Raw genomic sequence first — 19,600 nt, forward strand, 5'->3', positions numbered from 1 at the left:
TTCAATACACACTACTGGGTGAAGGATGGTTTAGATGGGCACCCTGGAGTAACCAATGGATGACCCTGGATGCATGGAGAAGCGCCATGACATCTTGGGGAAAGCTTCACCCAGACTTAAAAGAGACGGAAGAATACTTCATGCCCGGAAGCTTACCTGTGCAACCGCAAGTCATTATGGACTCTGGCTTGGTTGACCCTAGTAGTGAGTCTGGCTGGGACGGTGCTAGCAGATGTAGAACTACGGTAGGATTGGATGAGCACCGGACAGTGGTCAGGGAAACTCTTCGGAAGACCATGTTTCGGTCATCTTGTTCTCAAACACCCTGAAGTGCGAGAACGTGAAAAGAGGGATCGAATCTTGCGGGTAAAGTGTACAAACCTCTATAGAGGGTTAAAACCTAATCGATTAGCCGTGTCCACGGTTATGGACAAATTGAGCCTCTGGACTTGGATCTATCTAGATAAATTAATTTGGGCAACTTATGATGATTTGGGTTATGAGACATCAGTTGGCGGAACCATGTCATGATACTCTATAGTACAGACTCTTGATATTCCTTTGATGCAGGGAAAATAGAACCAGCTTTTACGCAAAAACTCAGACACAGAGCCACAAAGCCATATTGTATATAGAATAGTTTTATCATCTGCTTTCTTTGATTGTGATCTTGCCGGTACATTTAATGTACTGACCTACACGGCTACAACGTATTATGTTGCAGGATTATTTCTACGACGAGTGAGTTTCGTTGTTGGGTTACGGTCTACACTCAACCTGCGATGGCGTTGTTGGGACTCCACACCCATTTGTTGTTTCCGCTAAGACTTATGAGGTATATATCAGCTTTACGTTATTTATATATGTGATTGCATTTTGATATATACATTGATGTACTGTGTGTGCCAGCATACTGATCCAGGGATGACACAGATACACAGAGGCTTGACCGTTTGAGGTCGGGTCGCTACAGAAAGAGATGATGTTGCCGTGTAGAAGTTGATGATCACCAAGCAATCATCATCTTGTAGCTTGAAATGGGCACTCTTCAATGTCACACCGTCTTGTAATTCCTTCAAAAGGAGCAAAGACAACACTTGGAAAAACAAATGTGGTTAGCGTTAGTGCAAAATCAAGCATTCAAGAGGTGATTCACCCAACAAGTGTCGTCATCAAGCATAGCATATGGTTTGACAAAGTGTGGCATGGCATTTAAGCATATAAATTGAGCACAATCAAGGACATCATGGAAACAAGCATGCAAATGGGAGGTAGAGATGCAAATATGTTTGACGAGTGAACAAGTATCTACCTCAAGGTCATAGCAAGAATGTGCAAAGTGCTCAACAAAAGGTCTATGATAGGCATAAGAATCATCCATAACACCAAATATAATGATGTGTCTAAACACATGGGGCAAGTGCAAGACAATCCAAGCATAATGTTCATAGGGTGTAGTGAAGATATCGTGGCACTCAACAAAATGAAAAGAGCAAATGTTCAACATGTGTGAGGCAATCAATTCAATCATGTGACAATCAAAGGTGCATGGCGTACGTGAAGAAATGACATTGTTGCAACCAAACATATGATAGGAGCAAATAATGAACAAGTTGGATGCAACACACAAGGCATATATGTCATGAGGCATAGCAATGTGAAAATCATGAATGAAAGCACTATCTCTAACATGTGTGCAATCAAGTAGTCCAAGATGACTAATAAGTCTCATAGTGAAAGTAACACAAGTAGTGTGATCCACAATATCCATGCTCATGGTTTTGTGTTTCTCGAAAGAGAAGGATATCACCTCGAAAGCATGTGCTTGTGCGTCCTTCACAATGTCGAAGTACAAGTAGGTGCGAGGTAGACTCGTCGTGGTAGAAGGTGGTTTGCTCTCAAGAGCTCGAATTGTCAACTCACATGAAGTGGAAGTCGACACGAAGTCCAAGTATCCTACACATGCACACAACAAAACAAAGAGCGTGTGCGCATGGTAGATAAACACATCATTCATCATGATGGTTCTCTTCTCTTGCACATAACCATTAGAAGCAAAAGTGCATAAATAATATGATGCAATGGCTATACTCATGGCACTAGGTATATGGTGCAAAGAAGTAAGACAAGCATGCTTTACAAGAAATATGTCAAAATCTCCATATATATATATATAAGAGAGAAAATGCTATGGGGGCAATCTCATTACCAAGACTAGAATAATTGTTACACTCAATACATGAAAAATTATTTAGCATAAGAGAGGCAACACATGAAGATATATGACAAGAAGCAATAGCAATCATATGCAAAGCATGGCAATAGTGGCTATCAACCGCATGACATGAGAAAGTGTGAATAATGGGTGATGCACTACACGAAGCAAGCATATCAATCATGTCGTGCAAATCAGTGGAGCGAAGATGCAACACACTAGAGGCATAGGCAATGCACATGACATATGGAAAGCACTAACACAAAGCGAGATCAAAGTATTATCATAGGTATTGAGCACAAAGCAAACATGGCAATAAGAAGCAATATCTCCACCAAGCTTGCAAATACACATACAAATATTAGAATCAATCATCATGTGTAATGCAAAGCATGGGTCACAAGTGCATGGCAAAGGCATAGGAATGAGCATAGCATGCAAAGTGAATATGGCAATATGGGCAAATGATACATAATGAACAATAAGCCATAACTATGTGAGGGCCATGTAGGAGACATACGCGAAGTCTTTACGCGAAAGGAGCGGTGGTAAGGACAATCCACGAGATCCCAAATCATCATTGCTCTCTAGAGCTCATTTCGTCAACTCATGGGATTGCGAGGTTGACGAGTACGCATGGGTACCTACACAAAAGAGACACAAACCAAAGAAATTGCACGCGTGGTAAATATACATATCATCCATCATGATATGTATGTGCACGTGAGAGTTAGCACAAGATAAACATTGCTCAAAGAAATTTGAGGCATGGTAGAGAAATATGTCATCCATCATGCAATGATAGTTATTGTTTTCAACATGATTGGGACGTAAATTATACCAAGTGTGTGACACAACAATAGCATTTTTATTCATGGGATGCATATGGTGCACACAATCATGGGAATCGTGCAATTCATAAGATGGGTCAAAATCTTCTAACATGTATGAGGGTTTCCTCATGAGCAATAGCGGAAACGTCATATTAAGAAAATTGACAACATGGCAAACAATGCATGTCCGAAGCTAGGTGGCCATGGCATGGTTTATGAGATAAATGATGCAAAGAGAGCATATCAATATCATCACAAGAAAAACAAATGCCAATAACCATGGACTTGTCATCTATGCCATATGTGCAAATTGGGTTTATTTTAATAGCATATTAAAAGTGCAACTATCCTTGAGTGGTTTTGGTAATTTCTAACAACATATAGCTCATTGAACTAATGCTATTTTAAGATGATCATTTCAGAAAGTTCAATGATTGGCATGGCATGGATTAGGAATGTGGACCCCTCAAAATGCTAAGAACAAATATTGGCTCAAGCTCAAGACTCTACATTTTCATTTTAGTGATCCAAGATCACATTGAGTCCATAGGAAAACCAATATTATTAAAAGGGGATGGTGTTGCTTAATGGCTTGCTTGCTCAAAATGCTTAGTGATATGCTTCAAAAGCCCTCAACCACTTTCTCATATCCACATATGTCTCAAACCAAAAGTCAAACTCGGCCCTATCGATTTGATCTATCCGGCGCCACCGAGTTCATTTGACATAGCCACTGCCAGAAACCCTAGTCTTTCCGGTCTCATTGATAGGGATCTCGGTCTCACTGAGATGGGATTGCAAACTCTCTGTTTCCCTTCGTAACGTTTTGGTCTAACCGAGATGAGCGATCGGTCCCACCGAGTTCGCAATGCAAATTCTCTATTTCCATTTCGTAACGTTCCGGTCCCATCGAAATGAGCGACTCGGTGCCACCGAGTTTGCATGACCAACTCTCTGTTTGCCTATTGTGGTCTATTGCAACAAAATCGTTCGTCGCAATACATGCCGACTTGTAGCGATAAGTACCTATTGCCACGAAACATCATTCGTTGGCAGCCGTTGCGATTAGACACATGGTAATAGGTTACTGCCACAAAAAAACAAATGTGACAATAAAGTGTGCTATTGCAACAACCATGTGGAAAGTTGCCACATATTTTCCCGTGGCAACACTCACCTAATGCCACAATTCGCTTTGTGGAGATAGCTTTAATGCAATATGTAACGAATCGTGGCTACTGATAACTCGTGGCAATAGACATTTGTGGCAACAACATATAACAACGACGCTCGTTTTGTGGTGCATACCCTTCCGTGGCAACAGTCAATTGTGGCAATAGACTATGGCAACAATTCTTGTTTTCATCGCATTAGGCATTTTGCCATGAACCGCTACACTTGTGGCATTAAATTATGGCAACAAATATTGCAGACATCGTAACAGGAAATTGCAACATACTAGTTTTGGTGGTGATAAATAGGTTTCACCGCGGGTGAAATGTTTGTAGCGAGAAACTATTGCGACAATTTAAACTTTTTGTGGTGCTAACATGTGGCAACCAAAACTGGGTTGTGGTAATAGCCTTGCAACCATAAAAAAAATACAGGAATTCAATTACAATATTCAAAACTATACGTATAATATGTAGAGTCATAAAATTCATAATTCTCATAGCAAATATCCACCAATATTGACACTATAAATCATGAAATAAGAATAACATGATCCAACGCATGAATAATCCAAGCTGATGAAGAAGCATGCCGAATGCACATCATTGAATAATTAACCAAAAGTCAGTGTACTCACGTAAACATACTGGGACTCTGTGTTAGACCATGTTTCATTCTTCGTGTGGGTGAGTTCCCACAGAGCAATACAATCTGACTCTTCTCCAGTTTCCAAGTTTCTCTGCAAGTAATATAGCAATGAGATGCTTGAAACATGAAACCATAGTTAGCAACGAGGCATACATATTTAGTTAGACTCATACCTTCTCAGAACTTAGTTGCAAATAAGATTTTGATCCAATTATGTCTTTTGTCTTCAGTTTCTTACGGGTGTCGGTGTTCCTTTGGCTGCGTTCCTATCAAGTCATTGAAAGCAAATATAACCAGTCAGACAAGCAATTTCATCTTAACACATAGTAGACAAAGAGTGATCTTAGAGATAACCTGAAATTTTGAATCAGTGCTAAAGTACTCAATCATCCATCCAACAAAGCAATTTTCTTTTCACTCTCCTAGATTCAGCTCTACGTGTAGGTGCTAACAACTTGAATTCTCCAGCAAGTATATTACCAAAGATTTTTCTATTACATACTTTCCAAATACAACAGGTCCCAAAATGGCTATTTCCATGGAAAATAGTCTATTGATCTATTGGTTAATAATCTCTATCTCTGCCATGTTTTAGATGCCTCATCACCATGCAGGCCATAGAATGTCCAAACATTGCAAGCCAAATCAACAATCAAACAAAAGTACAACTATATGCTTCGACATGGGCTTGGCATATGGCACAATTATGATACAGGGATGAAAAAAGTTTTTACAATGGACCAGATTTTGAGTGTTAACTTTGCTTTTAAATTGGTGCCAAGAAATACCTTACAACTGAGCACTTGAGCTTGCAAGAGACTTCCAAAGCCAGCTGAAATGGGGGAGAAACTTGAGGTGCCCATCAGCAGTTTATGGTCTTTCAATGTGAGAAAAGAGCATGCGTTCATTCCACTTGTTTGACCAGGAGTGCCCTCACCTTTTAGTATGCCCACCAAAGACTTAAGGAACGCCATGGAACCAGGAGCCCTGACAAATTAGTATCAATATAAGGGGACAAAGCTCATGACTAAGAATAAGAAAGCTTGTACTTATATCATATAGCAATAGATGGATTACTATTCCCTAGAAAAGGATGGATCACATGGCGTGATGACATTGGAGCAGAAAATACATGTGCACCACATAGCAAAGCTGGGCGAGAAATCAGCCCACTTCTATTTTCTACATTTGTTCTCTATGTAGATGGATTATACGATTGGATGATAAAATGCTGGCATAACACAGTACATAGACGATGCCTCGCCAAATCATAATGAAAGAGAACAAATTGAATTTATCAAGATTATGTGTAGTAAACAGAAATAAACATGGTTACATAGTTGATGGCACCTGTAGTGGAAATAACCTCTTGGCAAAGGAGAAGACCCTTGCTGTCGCGGTTCTCTACAGTATTTTATTCAGTTTGCCCGACGACAATTCATTCTGAAGCAAAAGAAAGAGCAAGATTAGAGCACCCACTTCACTACTCCTTGGGCATATACTCGGTTGTTCCCAAAAGCAAATTAAGAAAAACTTGAATAATCTAGTAAGTTTACACCTACAGAAAAATGGAAATTGTGTACATTTGATAGAAATTTACATATGAATATCCCAAGATAAGTTTAGTAAATTGATTATATTGGACCCTTTACAACTGGTGATGCGCAAATAGAGAACCATACATAACCGGTGAATATTTGCTAGAATTAGGAGGCAATAATTACCATGGAGGTCACAACAATAGGGACTGAATAAATGATTACTAATATAAAATCAAAAAATGATTTAGAATGGCATACCTTAAAAAGAGAACTCTACAATGCAGAAGGTAGCTCACCATTGAAGTATTACTTATGGGGTAGCAGCATAAATCTCCTTAGTCTACAATAGATTAAAAGTGTGATGAATTATCCAGTAATACATGCATGATAACTTGAAAAACTCAAGTGGCTAATTAAATGGACGCAAAGACATAACAAACCCGACCAAATGTTGGAGTGGGTTCTGAATGACCTACACCAATGGCTGAGAAACAACATTGAAATAGATGTTCATGATAAAGAAAATTAAAAGATGATCTAAAGTGGCAGTGTCCTGAATAACAAAGCATAAGAATAAGGAGATCCCAACATAATTTGCATAACTGTAAATATAAAAACTATGTTCGAACTGTCAAGTTTTTCTTTTAGGAAAACAACACATATTCGTGTTAAGAAGGGATACCTTATCCATCTCGAATCTCAGTCGTGAACTCGTGATCAGCAGGTAGATGCCAATACATTGTTGTCATTCATGCAGGAGTCAACATATATATGTAACTTGCTGGTGTGGCCAAATGAAGTCAAGTAGGTAACAATCAGCTAAAATATATTTGTTAATGTATGGAAGGTCCTGTTAGCTGACAAAACAAACCTAGAATCTACAGCAAAAGTTACTAAGCAAATCAAAAGCTTTCATAACCAGTGACTGTAACAGATATACATCCAGCTGAAACATCGATTACACCATCAACTATAATACAGAGATCAAGTAACCATTTGGAGGCAATGATATAGTCAATGTGGTGCACTTTAATACTATGTCATAGTCCAATGTATATCTAAAAATTTGTAGGTACAGTACCGAAACATGAGAGGCATGAAACCATATATGCTCCTTTCTATCTTTGATATTTCCAGTGAAAGTGGCCAAAGTACCCAGCCAACTTTATCACACAGATAATAGATCTGCAAATAACAGCGAAATAATAACAATTGTATGGATTGGTAATTACAACTATGATACTGATACTACGCATGTGATTTTGAGGTCACCAAAGGGTGAGACACGAAGCTGATGGCGGAGACCATAAGAGCGATGCCGCTCAGCTGTTTAAAAGGGGCGATCTTAGCGGGGGCAGGGGAAGTCGTCTGAGAGCCGGATGCTTCGTTCCTTTTTGGGCAGCAGGACGGTGTTGGAGGTCATCTATGACGAGGCATAGTCGTCCCACGTAGAGATGGCCGGGGTTGATGCATTGAGGCTGTATGGTAGTGCACGACCACGACTCTGTGCTGCTCCCGGCGGCGGCGGATCTGGCCTGCGCGTTTGGATCATGGGGGCGGGATACGGCGGCGGTACTGCATCTACAGCGCTCGCTATGGAGGTTCAGGGATGCGGCTTGGTAATGAACCTGGTCGCAGCGTCTCCACCTCCGGGTCGGCCATGTGGCGAGCAACCCCGACGTAGGCAGGCCGGCACTGCGCTCGCGATGCAGGGAAGAAGACGGGAACTCCGTCGGCGCCGACACCAGACCGCATCGCTGCAGTTGGCAGCATGGCCGAGGACACGGAGACACGGCCCGCGTCGGCGGGCGCGGAGGAGAGGGAGGAGGGCGAGATCGAGGACGACGACTCCTCGTAGTGCAGTTGACTCCGGTGTGGTTCGCTGTGTTGACGCCGTGACGGAGGAACCAGGACAAGACCTCAGATCCAATTACCCATGAAGACGCCGTGTGATTTGGTTTATAGAATAATAATCGTGGGTCATGAGGAAGACAAAGGATAAGTAGACTCTATTTTTTTGTGGGAACACGAAATATTGGCGCAAACTACAGTAAACTGAAATTAGATAGTGAGAAAGTAATTATTTTTGGATGGAATGTTTAGAATAATGAAATAAATTAGAAAAAAATATTTCAAAGTAATATGAGATATATATGCTACTAAAAATAATGTTACTAAGATATGTTTGTAAAAAGTTATTTCCTTTTTACAAGACCACCAAATCCGAGAATCATGGAGGGGCGATCCGGCGCCCTCCCCTCTAACGTTCTCGCCGTCGATATTTATATATTTCTTATTTATACATTGTTTTCCGGTTATTTAGTATACATGTATGGTACGTATAAGTAGTTCAACGTGACCAATCCATGGCATCATATGTTTAGAGGAAACCATATTTTGCATTGTTGTTGTCATTGAGTGTTTTCAAGTCCCGACAAATTGTCTCACCACCGTCATCTTCCTTCCGAACTAGATCGGGAGATTCCCGATGAAATCGTCTCACACCCGTCATCTTCCCTAAGTACGGCGGTAGGCGGTGTGTGGGAAGCTCGCATCCATGGCCGGTGGAGAGGCTCGAGCTCCTGGGCGAAGGTCGGGAAAAGGGACGAAGGAACTGGTTGGTCAGCATCGAGGATGGAGGAAGAGGGCGATGGGAGCCATGGCCGACCAGGAGCAGCGTGCAAGGTCAGAGGGGCGGCTCGTCGGACGGGGCTTGCCGTCCCGCAGAAGTAGGGGTTGCGACCGGTGCTAGCGCGTTGTCGCCGGACGAACCGACTATAGGTACAACCAGGTTTGCACTACAATTTCAGGAATCGTTTCAGAAAGTAGCAAAAACTTGGCCAATTTTGAACTACAGCCCACAGAAACCTCATGTGACCCTCACTTTAAAACTACTAGGTTATATTCTTGCCTTGAAACACAACTACAGATGGGATGGGCTGATGAGATGGTCGGTCTATGTCAGTCTCGATCTCACATTTTGATCTTGAGATGGGGTGATCTAAGCATCTTTCATCTTACGAACAATCCGTGGAAAGTTCCTCCGCGCTAGAGTAGGTCCAACATAATCATGTCATTTTTGTTTCAACGAAAACCATAGAGATTCAACTCTGTAAATTAATAACCAAACCAATATCGTTCTGAGATCTTTTGTGTTAGGAACATGTTGTTACACCATGGATCTACAATTGTGTATCTTTGTTTACTTCCTAGTTGCCATGACAAAATCCAAACTTTGAGAACAAATATTGCTTTGCAATGAAGTTAAATTTAGTCCTAGCATTTCACACACACAAAAAAATCTCATCCGGCCAGCAAGAAAATTGTGTGCAAATCTTCTATGTTTCTAAGCTCCCTCAAGTTGGGGCGCTGAGAGCGCTCCGGCCTATGGTCGTGTGGTGGACCCCGTCTATCAGCGCCGGGAAGCGACAACCCAAGCTGGCTTAGACATGTATTTTGTGTGTCGTTCGCGCAGGATTTTTCCGTATCTTCGAGTCGTCCATATGTTGTGGTAGTGCTTCGTGATTTGATTGGGTTGGGGCTTCTGATTTTGCGAGTTGCCACCTGGTCACTTTTCTGCTTTGAAGTAACAATCCTTTATTTGATACCCTCACTCTCATGCATTGTAGATTATTACTACTAATTAAGTTCCGCATTCTCCAAATGGGCCCATATGTCAATGGGATATATGAGAAAAAAAGAAAAAAAAAGCACGTGTTTGTAAACTATGCACTTTTTTACATTGTATAAACATTTTGGAAATTTTCACATATATTATTCGGAAATATGTGAGTATTCCTTTAAATGTCACGTTTATTTTTAGAATGGGAATAAACATTTTCTGGACATTGTTGGGAATTTTATCAAACAATGCAAACTATGCACAGTGTATTCTGTAGTATGACACGTTAGCCCGGTCCCGCTCGTTCGAATGGGCCCATATGTCAGCGGGATATATGAGAAATAAAAGAAAAAAAGAGCACGAGTTTGTAAACTATGCATTTTTTCAACATTGTATAAACATTTTGGAAAATTTCACATATATTATTCGGAAATATGTGAGTATTCCTGTAAATGTCACGTTTATTTTTAGAATGGGAATACACATTTTCTGGACATTGTTGGGAATTTTATAAACAATGCAAACTATGTACAGTGTATTCTGCAGTATGACACATTAGCCCGGTCCCGCTCGTCTGAATGGGCCCATATGTCAGTGGGATATATGAGAAATAAAAGAAAAAAAAAGCACGCGGGGGTGTCGAACCTGAAACCTGTGCTAACCACCAGACCAAGCATGTATGCGCTATAAATGTGGAGATGCACTTCTATATATTTAGTCTTTCCTATAAGAAATCTATTTAGGTTTTTTTTTGGTGAAAACAAATCTATTTAGGTTTTTTGAGAAAAGAAATCCATTTAGGGTTTTTTTAGCAACAAAAATCCATTTAGGTATACATAGTCTTTTCTTTTGGGCTGGACGGGCCTGTATATTTTGTTTTAAAGCTATGGCCTAGTTGTGTTCTGTGTGCTCTGGTTTTTTGTTTGTGTTCATTTTTTTGTCCCGACTCCGAATATACTCAAGATGAAGGTGTTTTGCCGGTTTAGCACTTGTGTCAACCAACTCCTATGACATATTTAACTCACCAAATGAAGGAATTGAAAGATGTTTCATGGCTAAAGGCCCAAAGGTACCACACCCTGAGTATGTTGATTTCAATAGTGATGAAGATGATTTGCTAGGTGATGATGATTTACTTGTTGACAACTCTAGTGATGAAAACTATGATGAACTTGCTATTAATCATGCTAATCAAGATAAAACGAATGATGATGATAAGAAGGAGATTGGGCGTCTAACTAAAGAACTAAACACTCTTAAGTTAGCTCATGAAACTACCTTGGAAAATCATCGAGAACTTTTAAAGACTCGTGAGAAGCTACACTTTGAAAAGCTCAACCTTGAGCAAGAGCATGGGTCCTTAAAGGCAATCAATGATGATCTTCGCAAGAAAAGTTCTTCTTATATTGCCAAGCGTTTACTCTTGTCTACTTACATGCCACAAGTAAAATCTAGCAACAAGAGTAAGAAAGATTCTTCTTCTAGTAGTAACAATAATCATGTTAAATCCAATGTTCTTGCTTCTAGTAGTTCTCTTGATTCCACTAATGATTCTCTTAGCCAAGTTACACTTGAGCAAGAAAATATCTTATTGAAGGGAATTATAGATAAAGGTGTTTACAAGAGCCTTGCCGGGAGTAAGCAATTTGAAGAAATTGTACGCAAGCAAGGAAGGCATCGGAAGAATCAAGGTGTTGGTTTTGAACGAAAGTTCAATGCCAATGGAGTTGAGTGGGAAGAAGATCAATACTCCAAGACGAAGTTTGTTCCTCAACAAGAGAAGTATGATCCTACTTCTTTCCAAGGGACACAAGCTCAAGATGATCTTCCACCACAAGACCACAAGCAAAAGGGCAAGGACAAGCTTCAAGAGGAGATTGATGCATTTGAAGAAGCTCCTAAGGCCTTGGTCAAGTGGATACCCAAGACTACATCAAGTTCTACCTCATCAAGTACAACTACAACTCCAAGGATTCCCATCAAGATGATGTGGATCCCGAAGAAGAAGAACTAGAGAGTTCTTGAGGGTGACTCCGTCAACATACTTCACTCATATCATCTTGGCGAGGACAAGTGCAAACAACTTCCACATCTAGCACTGGTTCAAGGAGTCACAAACCCTTTTGTTGGTAAGACAAGGGACAAGGTAACCTAATGCTTTCATGGACACCATCTTGTGAACATCACTCTATGTCTATGGATATCCTTGTTTGTTCCTTGTGGGACTAACCCGTGTAGGTATTGAAAGTGCAGCTCACTTCAATGGATTGCTCCAAATGATCTACATCAACATTGAGCATCCACATCTTCAACATCTACATGAAGTCATCATCGACAAAACCCAAGGTTAGTTCATCCCTTTCAGGGGGGATATCACATCTAGGGGGAGCTTTACTCTAAAATATTGAGCTAAAGCAACTCTAATGGTGTGAATACAACAATGCTTTATGTAAAAGTGGTAACCCCACTTGTGCTTAAACGATGAGTATGACCTATGATCAAATGTTCTCATTTGACTCCTAAGTCAATACTCATATATAGATGACCTAGTCATCGCCAATTGCTTGATAGATGCTAGAGTGTTTGTGCATGCTTTGTCACATATTTCATTTGCCATTATAATGTGTGAGCATGTTGATTGCATATTTTACTCATTCGAGGACATCCATTTGTTGCTTTGATTGTTTGGCTTTTTCTCTTTTGCCAAATGGATGGACTATAATGCCTAAGAACTTCCTTTAGCTATCTATGCTTTTCTCATCTCAAACTCTATTCATGCTACATCACAAAGGTTGATCAAGTCAGATTCGAACCACTCTGTGTGAGGAGCACTCGGAGTCCCCGATTCGTCACAGACTTAAACTTCCAAAACCTCTCTGTGCATTTCGGTCTGACCGATCCATCCACTTCAGTCACACCGAGTTCACTGAGTTGATCTAGGTTTTCAATCTCGGTGCAACCGATTAGAACTTTTCGGTCACACCGAGTTGCAGTAACCGCTTGCAATTCTGCATCTCGGTGCCACTGAGTTGTTCCACTCAGTCACACCGACAGTGTCAAGATATATATACCGACGGATGAGATTTTGGAAATTTCTTCAAAACCCCTCAGCCCGTGCGTGTCCTGCTCTGCCGCCTCGGGTCTCCGGATCATCCTCTCGTCGCCAGCGACCTCCCGCCACTGGTTTCCGTCGCTGTCAATGGATTTCAACCCCGCCGTTGCCGCCGTAGAGTACTGAAGAAGGAATGTGGAGTTGTTGCTGCAACAAAACCTGGTATGCACAAGAAGGCACCTGCCAAGAGAATTCCTATGTCAAAAGCCAGAGCCTCCACTCAGGAAACCATGGAGTTCACACTTGAACCAAAGGAGGCTGGTGAAGGCAAGAAGAGGAAGGAGAGGGTCAAGAAGACCACTGCCAGAGTCATTGGGAGATCCTCTATGTTTAGAGATCCAGCTGAAGAAGAAGAAGAGGATGTTGCTCCAGCATCAAAGTCTCAAAAGCTGATGGGGGATGCCATCAAGTCTTGGGCTGCGCCTTCCAAGCCCAAGATTGCCCCCAAAGCTTCTGCTCCAGCTCCAAAGCCCAAGAGGAGCACAAGGAACATTTATGCTGCTGAGAAGAACAAGGCCCCAGTGCCCGAGATGGATGAAGAAGAAGATGCTGAAGCCCAAGTGCTTAGGAAGCTTAAACCAAAAATTCCAGATCGTGATGACAGCCATCCAGTGGCAGAAGATATGAACATCAGGAAGGATGCAGGTCTCGGACTTTGGAGACAAAGTGACCCTTATGATGTGAGGAGAAAGACTGATGTGGACTACAGGTTCCATACCAAAGAGCAGCAAGGTTTCTATGAAACCATATTGCTTGACAAGAAGCCCATAGTCTGTGATATGAAGTGGGTTGACTGGAAATACATCGATGAGAATGAAGACCACTTTCCAAGTGTACATGAAAGTTTCAGATCATGTGGGGTGGACAAGTTTGTGGTACAGAAGCTGACAAAATGGAATGATGAACTCATCATGCAATTCTACTCCACTGCACACTTCTATCCTGATGGAAGGATGGTTTGGATGTCTGAAGGTACAAGGTACTAATCTACTGTTGATGAGTGGGCAAAATTGATCAATGCCCCTGAAGAGCATGAAGATGACTTGGATGTCTATGCCAAGAAGAAGAAAGACCACAACTCTATGGCCAACATGTACAAGGAGATTCCAGATAAGGCATTGGAAACTCATAGGCTTGGGTCTGTACATTACTTGTTGTCTGGATTAGCTACTATCAACACTATATTGAGGCATACATTGTTGCCCAAATCTGGAGATCACAAGATGATCAGAGGTCATTCAATCAACTTGCTGCAGATATTTGATGTGCCTCAGAAATTTAAAGTTATGAGCCTGATTGTTGAAACAATCAAGAGGACAACTGCAGATCAGAAGAGATCTTGTGGGTATGCTCCACATATTCAGGTGCTCATCAACTCCAAGATGGGCATAGGCACATATCTTTTGGACAAGGAGCATCTACCCTTGAGACCAGATTTTGAGGACAACACTGTTGTCATGAATGAAGAAGATCCTACATCTGTGCAAGCACAAGAAAAGAGAGAAAAGGCAAAGGCTAAAAAGGCAGCAAAGATGCCAAGTGTTGAAGAGGCATCTCAACTGTTTCTGAAGAGCAAACAAGATCAACTTGGATATCTGATTCAAGCAACTTTAAGGATCGAGAAGGGCTTGGCCACCCTGACTCAAAATCAGGGTTCTATGATCTTGATCTTAAAGTGACTGAGATGCAGACAGCTGTTGAGCAGCTCCAAGAAGAAGCTGAGGAGAGGAAAGGGCAGGCTACCACAGATGCCTTTCAGAGAGTGCCCAGAGGTCAGAGGTCTGCTGTAGTGCCCATGGCTGACACTAGAGCTACTAAATTAGCACCAGCAGCTACAGCTTCAGTGTCACCTCCAGTTGCCACTCCACCAGCTCCAACAACTTCTACAGATGCTTTCGTCCTTGGAGTCCTCTCAACACCACCTCCCGAAGATCAAACCTAGAGAGACGCATAGCACTATGCATTTTCAAACTTTTTGGTAACTTGTTGCCAAAGGGGGGGGATGTATGGATCATAGGCTTCGAGAGAGAGTGTTTTTGCTTCTTTTGTCTCTCTTGCTATTTGGTTGATACTTTTGTGTGGTTTCTTAATAATTTATGTCTGTGTGTGAGATACTTGTATGATCATGTGCTTGATCATATTCTACCTTAATGCTTATGCTTGAATGATGCTATTGAAAGTGCTAGTTATCGACTAGAGGGGGGGTGAATAGGCGATTTTTATGGAAGTCTTCAAAACATGAGAGTTTCGAAGACAAACAATAGAAATGAACCTATTGATATGCAGCGGAAGGTAGACTACACTAAGCAAGCCATAGTCAAGTATTCAATGAAGTGAAAGCACGAAGACTAATAGCAGCTAGGTAGTAAAGATCAGGATGGAAGATAGTATGAAGCTAAACAACAATAGTAGTCACACGGTGAAGTCAAACAGGTAGTGCAAACAGGCAATGACTTCACGAAGACAAACTCTAAGTAAAGAGAGGGAGAGGATAGAACCAGACACTTGGTGAGGACAAGGATTTGTTGAACCAGTTCCAGTTGATGTGACAACTGTACGTCTGGTTAGGGAGGCTGAGATTCAACTCAGAAGACCGTGTCTTCACCTTATTCCCCTTGAGCTAAGGACACCCAGTCCTCGCCCAATCACTCTGGTAAGTCTTCAAGGTAGACTTCCAAACCTTCACGGACTTCGTTCACCGGCGATCAACAGTGACTCTTGGATGCTCAGAACGCGACGCCTAACCGGCTGGAGGATTCACAGTCCTCAAGTGTAACAAGTCTTCAGGTCACGCGGACAGAAAGACTTCAGTGATGCCTAACACTCTTTGGCTCTGGGTGTTTGGGCTTTGTCCTCGCAAGGATTTCTCTCTCTCAAAAGCTTCGGAGGTGGGTTTCTCTCAAACAACAAAAGCCGTGCACTAACTCTGAGCAGCCACCAATTTATGGTGTAGGGGGTGGGCTATTTATAGCCACTAGGCAACCCGACCTGATTTGTCCGAAATGACTCTGGGTCACTAAGGAACTGACATGTGTTCCAACGGTCAGATTTCAAACACACGCGGCAGCTTGACTTGGGCTACAAGTAAAGCTGACTCATCCAACTCTGGATAAGATTTGCTCTCATTGTCTTCGCTCGAAGACATAGGATTTTGGTTGAGCATCACTTCAGTCACTCTAACTTTGTTCACTGGGACCCCACTTAACAGTATGGTGGTTCCTATGAATCAACAAAGAAGAAAAGGACACAACGAAACAACTAAGTCTTCGCGCTCCATAGTCTTCACACGATGTCTTCTTATGTCATAGTCTTCAATGTGAATATCTTCACATACCACCATTGTCTTCAATGTCTTCATACATTTTTAGTGGTCATCTCCGGTAGGTAAACCGAATCAATGAGGGACTACTACCTGTGTTATCCTGCAATTCTCACAAACACATTAGTCCCTCAACCAGGTTTGTCGTCAATACTCCAAAACCAACTAGGGGTGGCACTAGATGCACTTACAATCTCCCCCTTTTTGGTGATTGATGACAAAATGGTTGAAGTTTTCAACGGGGATAAAAGTATGTGAAATTGTAAAGGATTAAGGTATTGTCTTCATAAGTAGCAAAAGGCTCCCCCTGAAGATGTGCATATAAGTAATTTGCTTTTGGAATACAAATGCACATGGCAGGTTGTACTTATGGAGGTCCTCTTCAACTCATGAAGACAATTCATCATGCATGATTTGATATAACGAAGATAATGACATGCATAATGAAAAATGGACGTCTGCAATATGACTAAGTGCGGGATTTATCATCGCATAGAATAGCAGAAAACGTAGCAGATGACCATCAAGTTTAAGTGTTACAACTCAAAGAACCAAATGTATCAAAAAGCGAGAGTTGTAAACACTAGGCAAAATATAAAGCAACTGCCCATATGGACCCGCTTGAAGACTATCAACTCATATGCTTCTCCCCCTTTTGTCAGTAAGGACCAAAAAGGTTTGAATACATAGAGCCTCTACTCGTTCCCAGAAGGAGTAGGTGAAGCTGCAGGGTCGACGTCGGGGTTTGGCGGTGCAGAAGAACTTGGTGCAGGGTCAATACGCTCTGAAGTTGGAGGTGGTGAAGTAGCATCATCTTGGTCATCTATGACTCTGGCATTAACAGTTGCAGCTGAGGAGGAATAGTCAGAGTCTTCAAGAGAGGGAGTCCGAAGCAAGACAACATTCCTTGGAGGAGTGGAGTCAAACTTGAATCTTTCAGTGAAGCCATCGTCTTGAAGATCTGCTTCAGCACTCAGCAATGTCAAACTCTTCCAAGACCTCCGCTAGGTTTCATGTGTGACAAAGGCATTCTTGGTGGCAAGGTTGCGAATGCGATTGACATCCACCAAGAGGCTTTGCATCTGTCGCTTCAGCCAGTAGTGATGCTTATCATGTTTCTGATGCAGGACAACGAGAAGCTCTCGGTCATTAAGAACACGAGATCGCTTCCGAGGCCTTTGAGCAATAGTGCTCTCAGTGGCTTCGGTATTGGCATGATGAGGGCCACGTGTATTGCCAGCCAAAGGATAAACACGAGTGACGGCCTGGACTCCTTCAATGGGCTGTGTGAAGCTTTGGTGATCAGCATTGTGAAGACAAACAGGCTCCTTGGCAGGCTCCGGGTATATGGCTTCAACTGACATATCAACCTCTGGCAAAAATATCAGATGGTTGCGAGAAGAAGGCTGATAGTTGACAGCTGAATGAAGCTTGATGAGGCGCATAACCCATGGAGCGTAGAACTTCAGACCAAAGAGATCAGAGCCTGATGCAGCCAATTGCCTGATAAAGAAGTCTTGAGCATTGAAGTTGATGCCATTGAAGATATAAAAGACCAATGTCTTCATCGCTCCTTCAAGCTTTGCTGTAGAAGAATGTCCTTTGACAGGCCATAGAGTTCGCCTGATGATATGATAGATAGTGCGGGGTAGATACTCTAGGTCTTCAACAAAGAACTCTCTTGGGTATTCGGCGTCGCGTGGCAGAGGCTTCATCATGCTTAGCATTTGGCTCATGTTGGGCTCGGGCTTCTGAAAAATGCTCTCCAATGCATTGCGGTGAAGCTGACAACCAGGCTCGAAGAGTTCTCCTGGAGTGGGCAGGCCAGTTAGCTCAATGATGTCAAGAGCTTTGGCTTCATGATGGATATTGCCTGTCATCCACTCAAGGACCCAAGTCTTCGGATCCCTGTTGTAGCCGCGAATGTGGAGGGTAGCATAAAATTGTACCAGAAGCTCTTCATTCCAATGCTCCTTATCAGTCAGAAAGTTCAGCAATCCAGCATCACGGAAGCAGTCAAGGGCTTCTTCAAGGCATGGCAATCCAGCAATGGCTTCACAGTCTAGACGCATATGTGGAAAGATGCGCCCTTGGTCATAAAGAACACAAGAATAATAACTGCGTTGCTGATAGCTCCAGAACCGATCTGATGAAATCCTTGGCTTGGAATAGGGGTTCTTGGCACTATCAAAGAAAGTGTTGTGCGCAATGAAGCCATTTGCATTGAAGGACCCTGGTGAAGTTGCAGTACCTGGAAACCTAGGCAACCTTGGCTTAGGCTTCTGGACCTGAGGCCTGTGCTCGACATGGTAGTCAAATTGAGGACCAGCAGCAGGCGGAGGAACCAGAATGGGCCATCTAACAGTGACCAGCTGACCATGATCATATGCTTGCTCGATGGTGTGTGGCCGTGGAGGCGGTACAGGAGCAGTGGCAGCGTATTGACTTCAGGCTGCAGATTTGCGTCAGGTGCAACATTGGCTTCAGGTGCAATCACTTCGGGCACCACATTAACTTCAGGCGCCACATTAGCGTCAGCCATGACAACGTCATTGGCTTCAGTGTTGGTGTTGGTGGTTGCCTCAATGTTATCAACCTCCACTCGAGTAGCTGGAGGGTCGGACACGTTCTCCTCGAGAACAACTTCAGGGTTGGTTGGGGGTGTAGCAACACGTTCTTCTTCATCTCTTGGTTCTTCTTGGTCATCGGCTGATGCAGCCGGAATATCTTCAGCCACGTTGGCTTCAGACTCGGAGTTGTTCACAGTTGGAGAGGCTTCAGGAAATACTTGGCGAGATACTGATTGGTGCTCTTCTCCTTCTGGAACACTCGACAGAGTGACTTGTGGCCTTGGTCCTTTACGAAGCCTGCGAAACGCTGGCGACGCTTGTGGAGATGGAGTTGTCTGGGCCACAAAGTCTTCATCTTCAAGCGCCGGAGTGGTGACTTTAGTTGGGGGAGTAGCTGGTATTTCTTCTTGACGGGGGGAGTCTTGAGGGTGATCAGCCCATGAATCATCCTGAGCGATTGGCGTCAATGGACGACCAATGCTGATGAGTTCGCTGTTCGTGAGAACAGGCGATGATACCACATTGTGCTCGATCTGAGGAAGGACTTCATCATCTTCAACATTGTCT

At 42.5% G+C, this 19,600-nt stretch overlaps 1 protein-coding gene across 6 annotated transcripts; it reads right to left on the reverse strand.

Moving 5' to 3' along the window:
- Positions 1-632: 632 nt before the first annotated feature.
- Positions 633-8,362, reverse strand: LOC123180856 (uncharacterized). 6 transcript variants are annotated; one of them, XM_044593022.1, is made up of 7 exons: positions 7,093-8,362; positions 6,669-6,750; positions 6,220-6,312; positions 5,658-5,856; positions 5,043-5,135; positions 4,859-4,960; positions 633-2,859 (listed from the first exon to the last, which is right to left on the reverse strand). In XM_044593022.1, the coding sequence occupies exon 7, from the start codon at positions 2,093-2,095 to the stop codon at positions 1,133-1,135; it is 963 nt and encodes a 320-aa protein (XP_044448957.1). In that variant the 5' UTR covers positions 2,096-2,859; positions 4,859-4,960; positions 5,043-5,135; positions 5,658-5,856; positions 6,220-6,312; positions 6,669-6,750; positions 7,093-8,362; the 3' UTR covers positions 633-1,132. The 6 variants fall into 6 exon arrangements, with proteins under 6 accessions (XP_044448957.1, XP_044448960.1, XP_044448956.1 ...); XM_044593025.1 differs by having other exon boundaries at positions 5,658-5,701; positions 5,807-5,856; positions 6,236-6,312; positions 6,669-8,362; XM_044593021.1 differs by having other exon boundaries at positions 5,658-5,701; positions 5,807-5,856; positions 6,669-8,362.
- Positions 8,363-19,600: the final 11,238 nt, after the last annotated feature.

This window comes from Triticum aestivum, chromosome 1D, assembly GCF_018294505.1.
Source record: "Triticum aestivum cultivar Chinese Spring chromosome 1D, IWGSC CS RefSeq v2.1, whole genome shotgun sequence".
NCBI lineage: Eukaryota > Viridiplantae > Streptophyta > Magnoliopsida > Poales > Poaceae > Triticum > Triticum aestivum.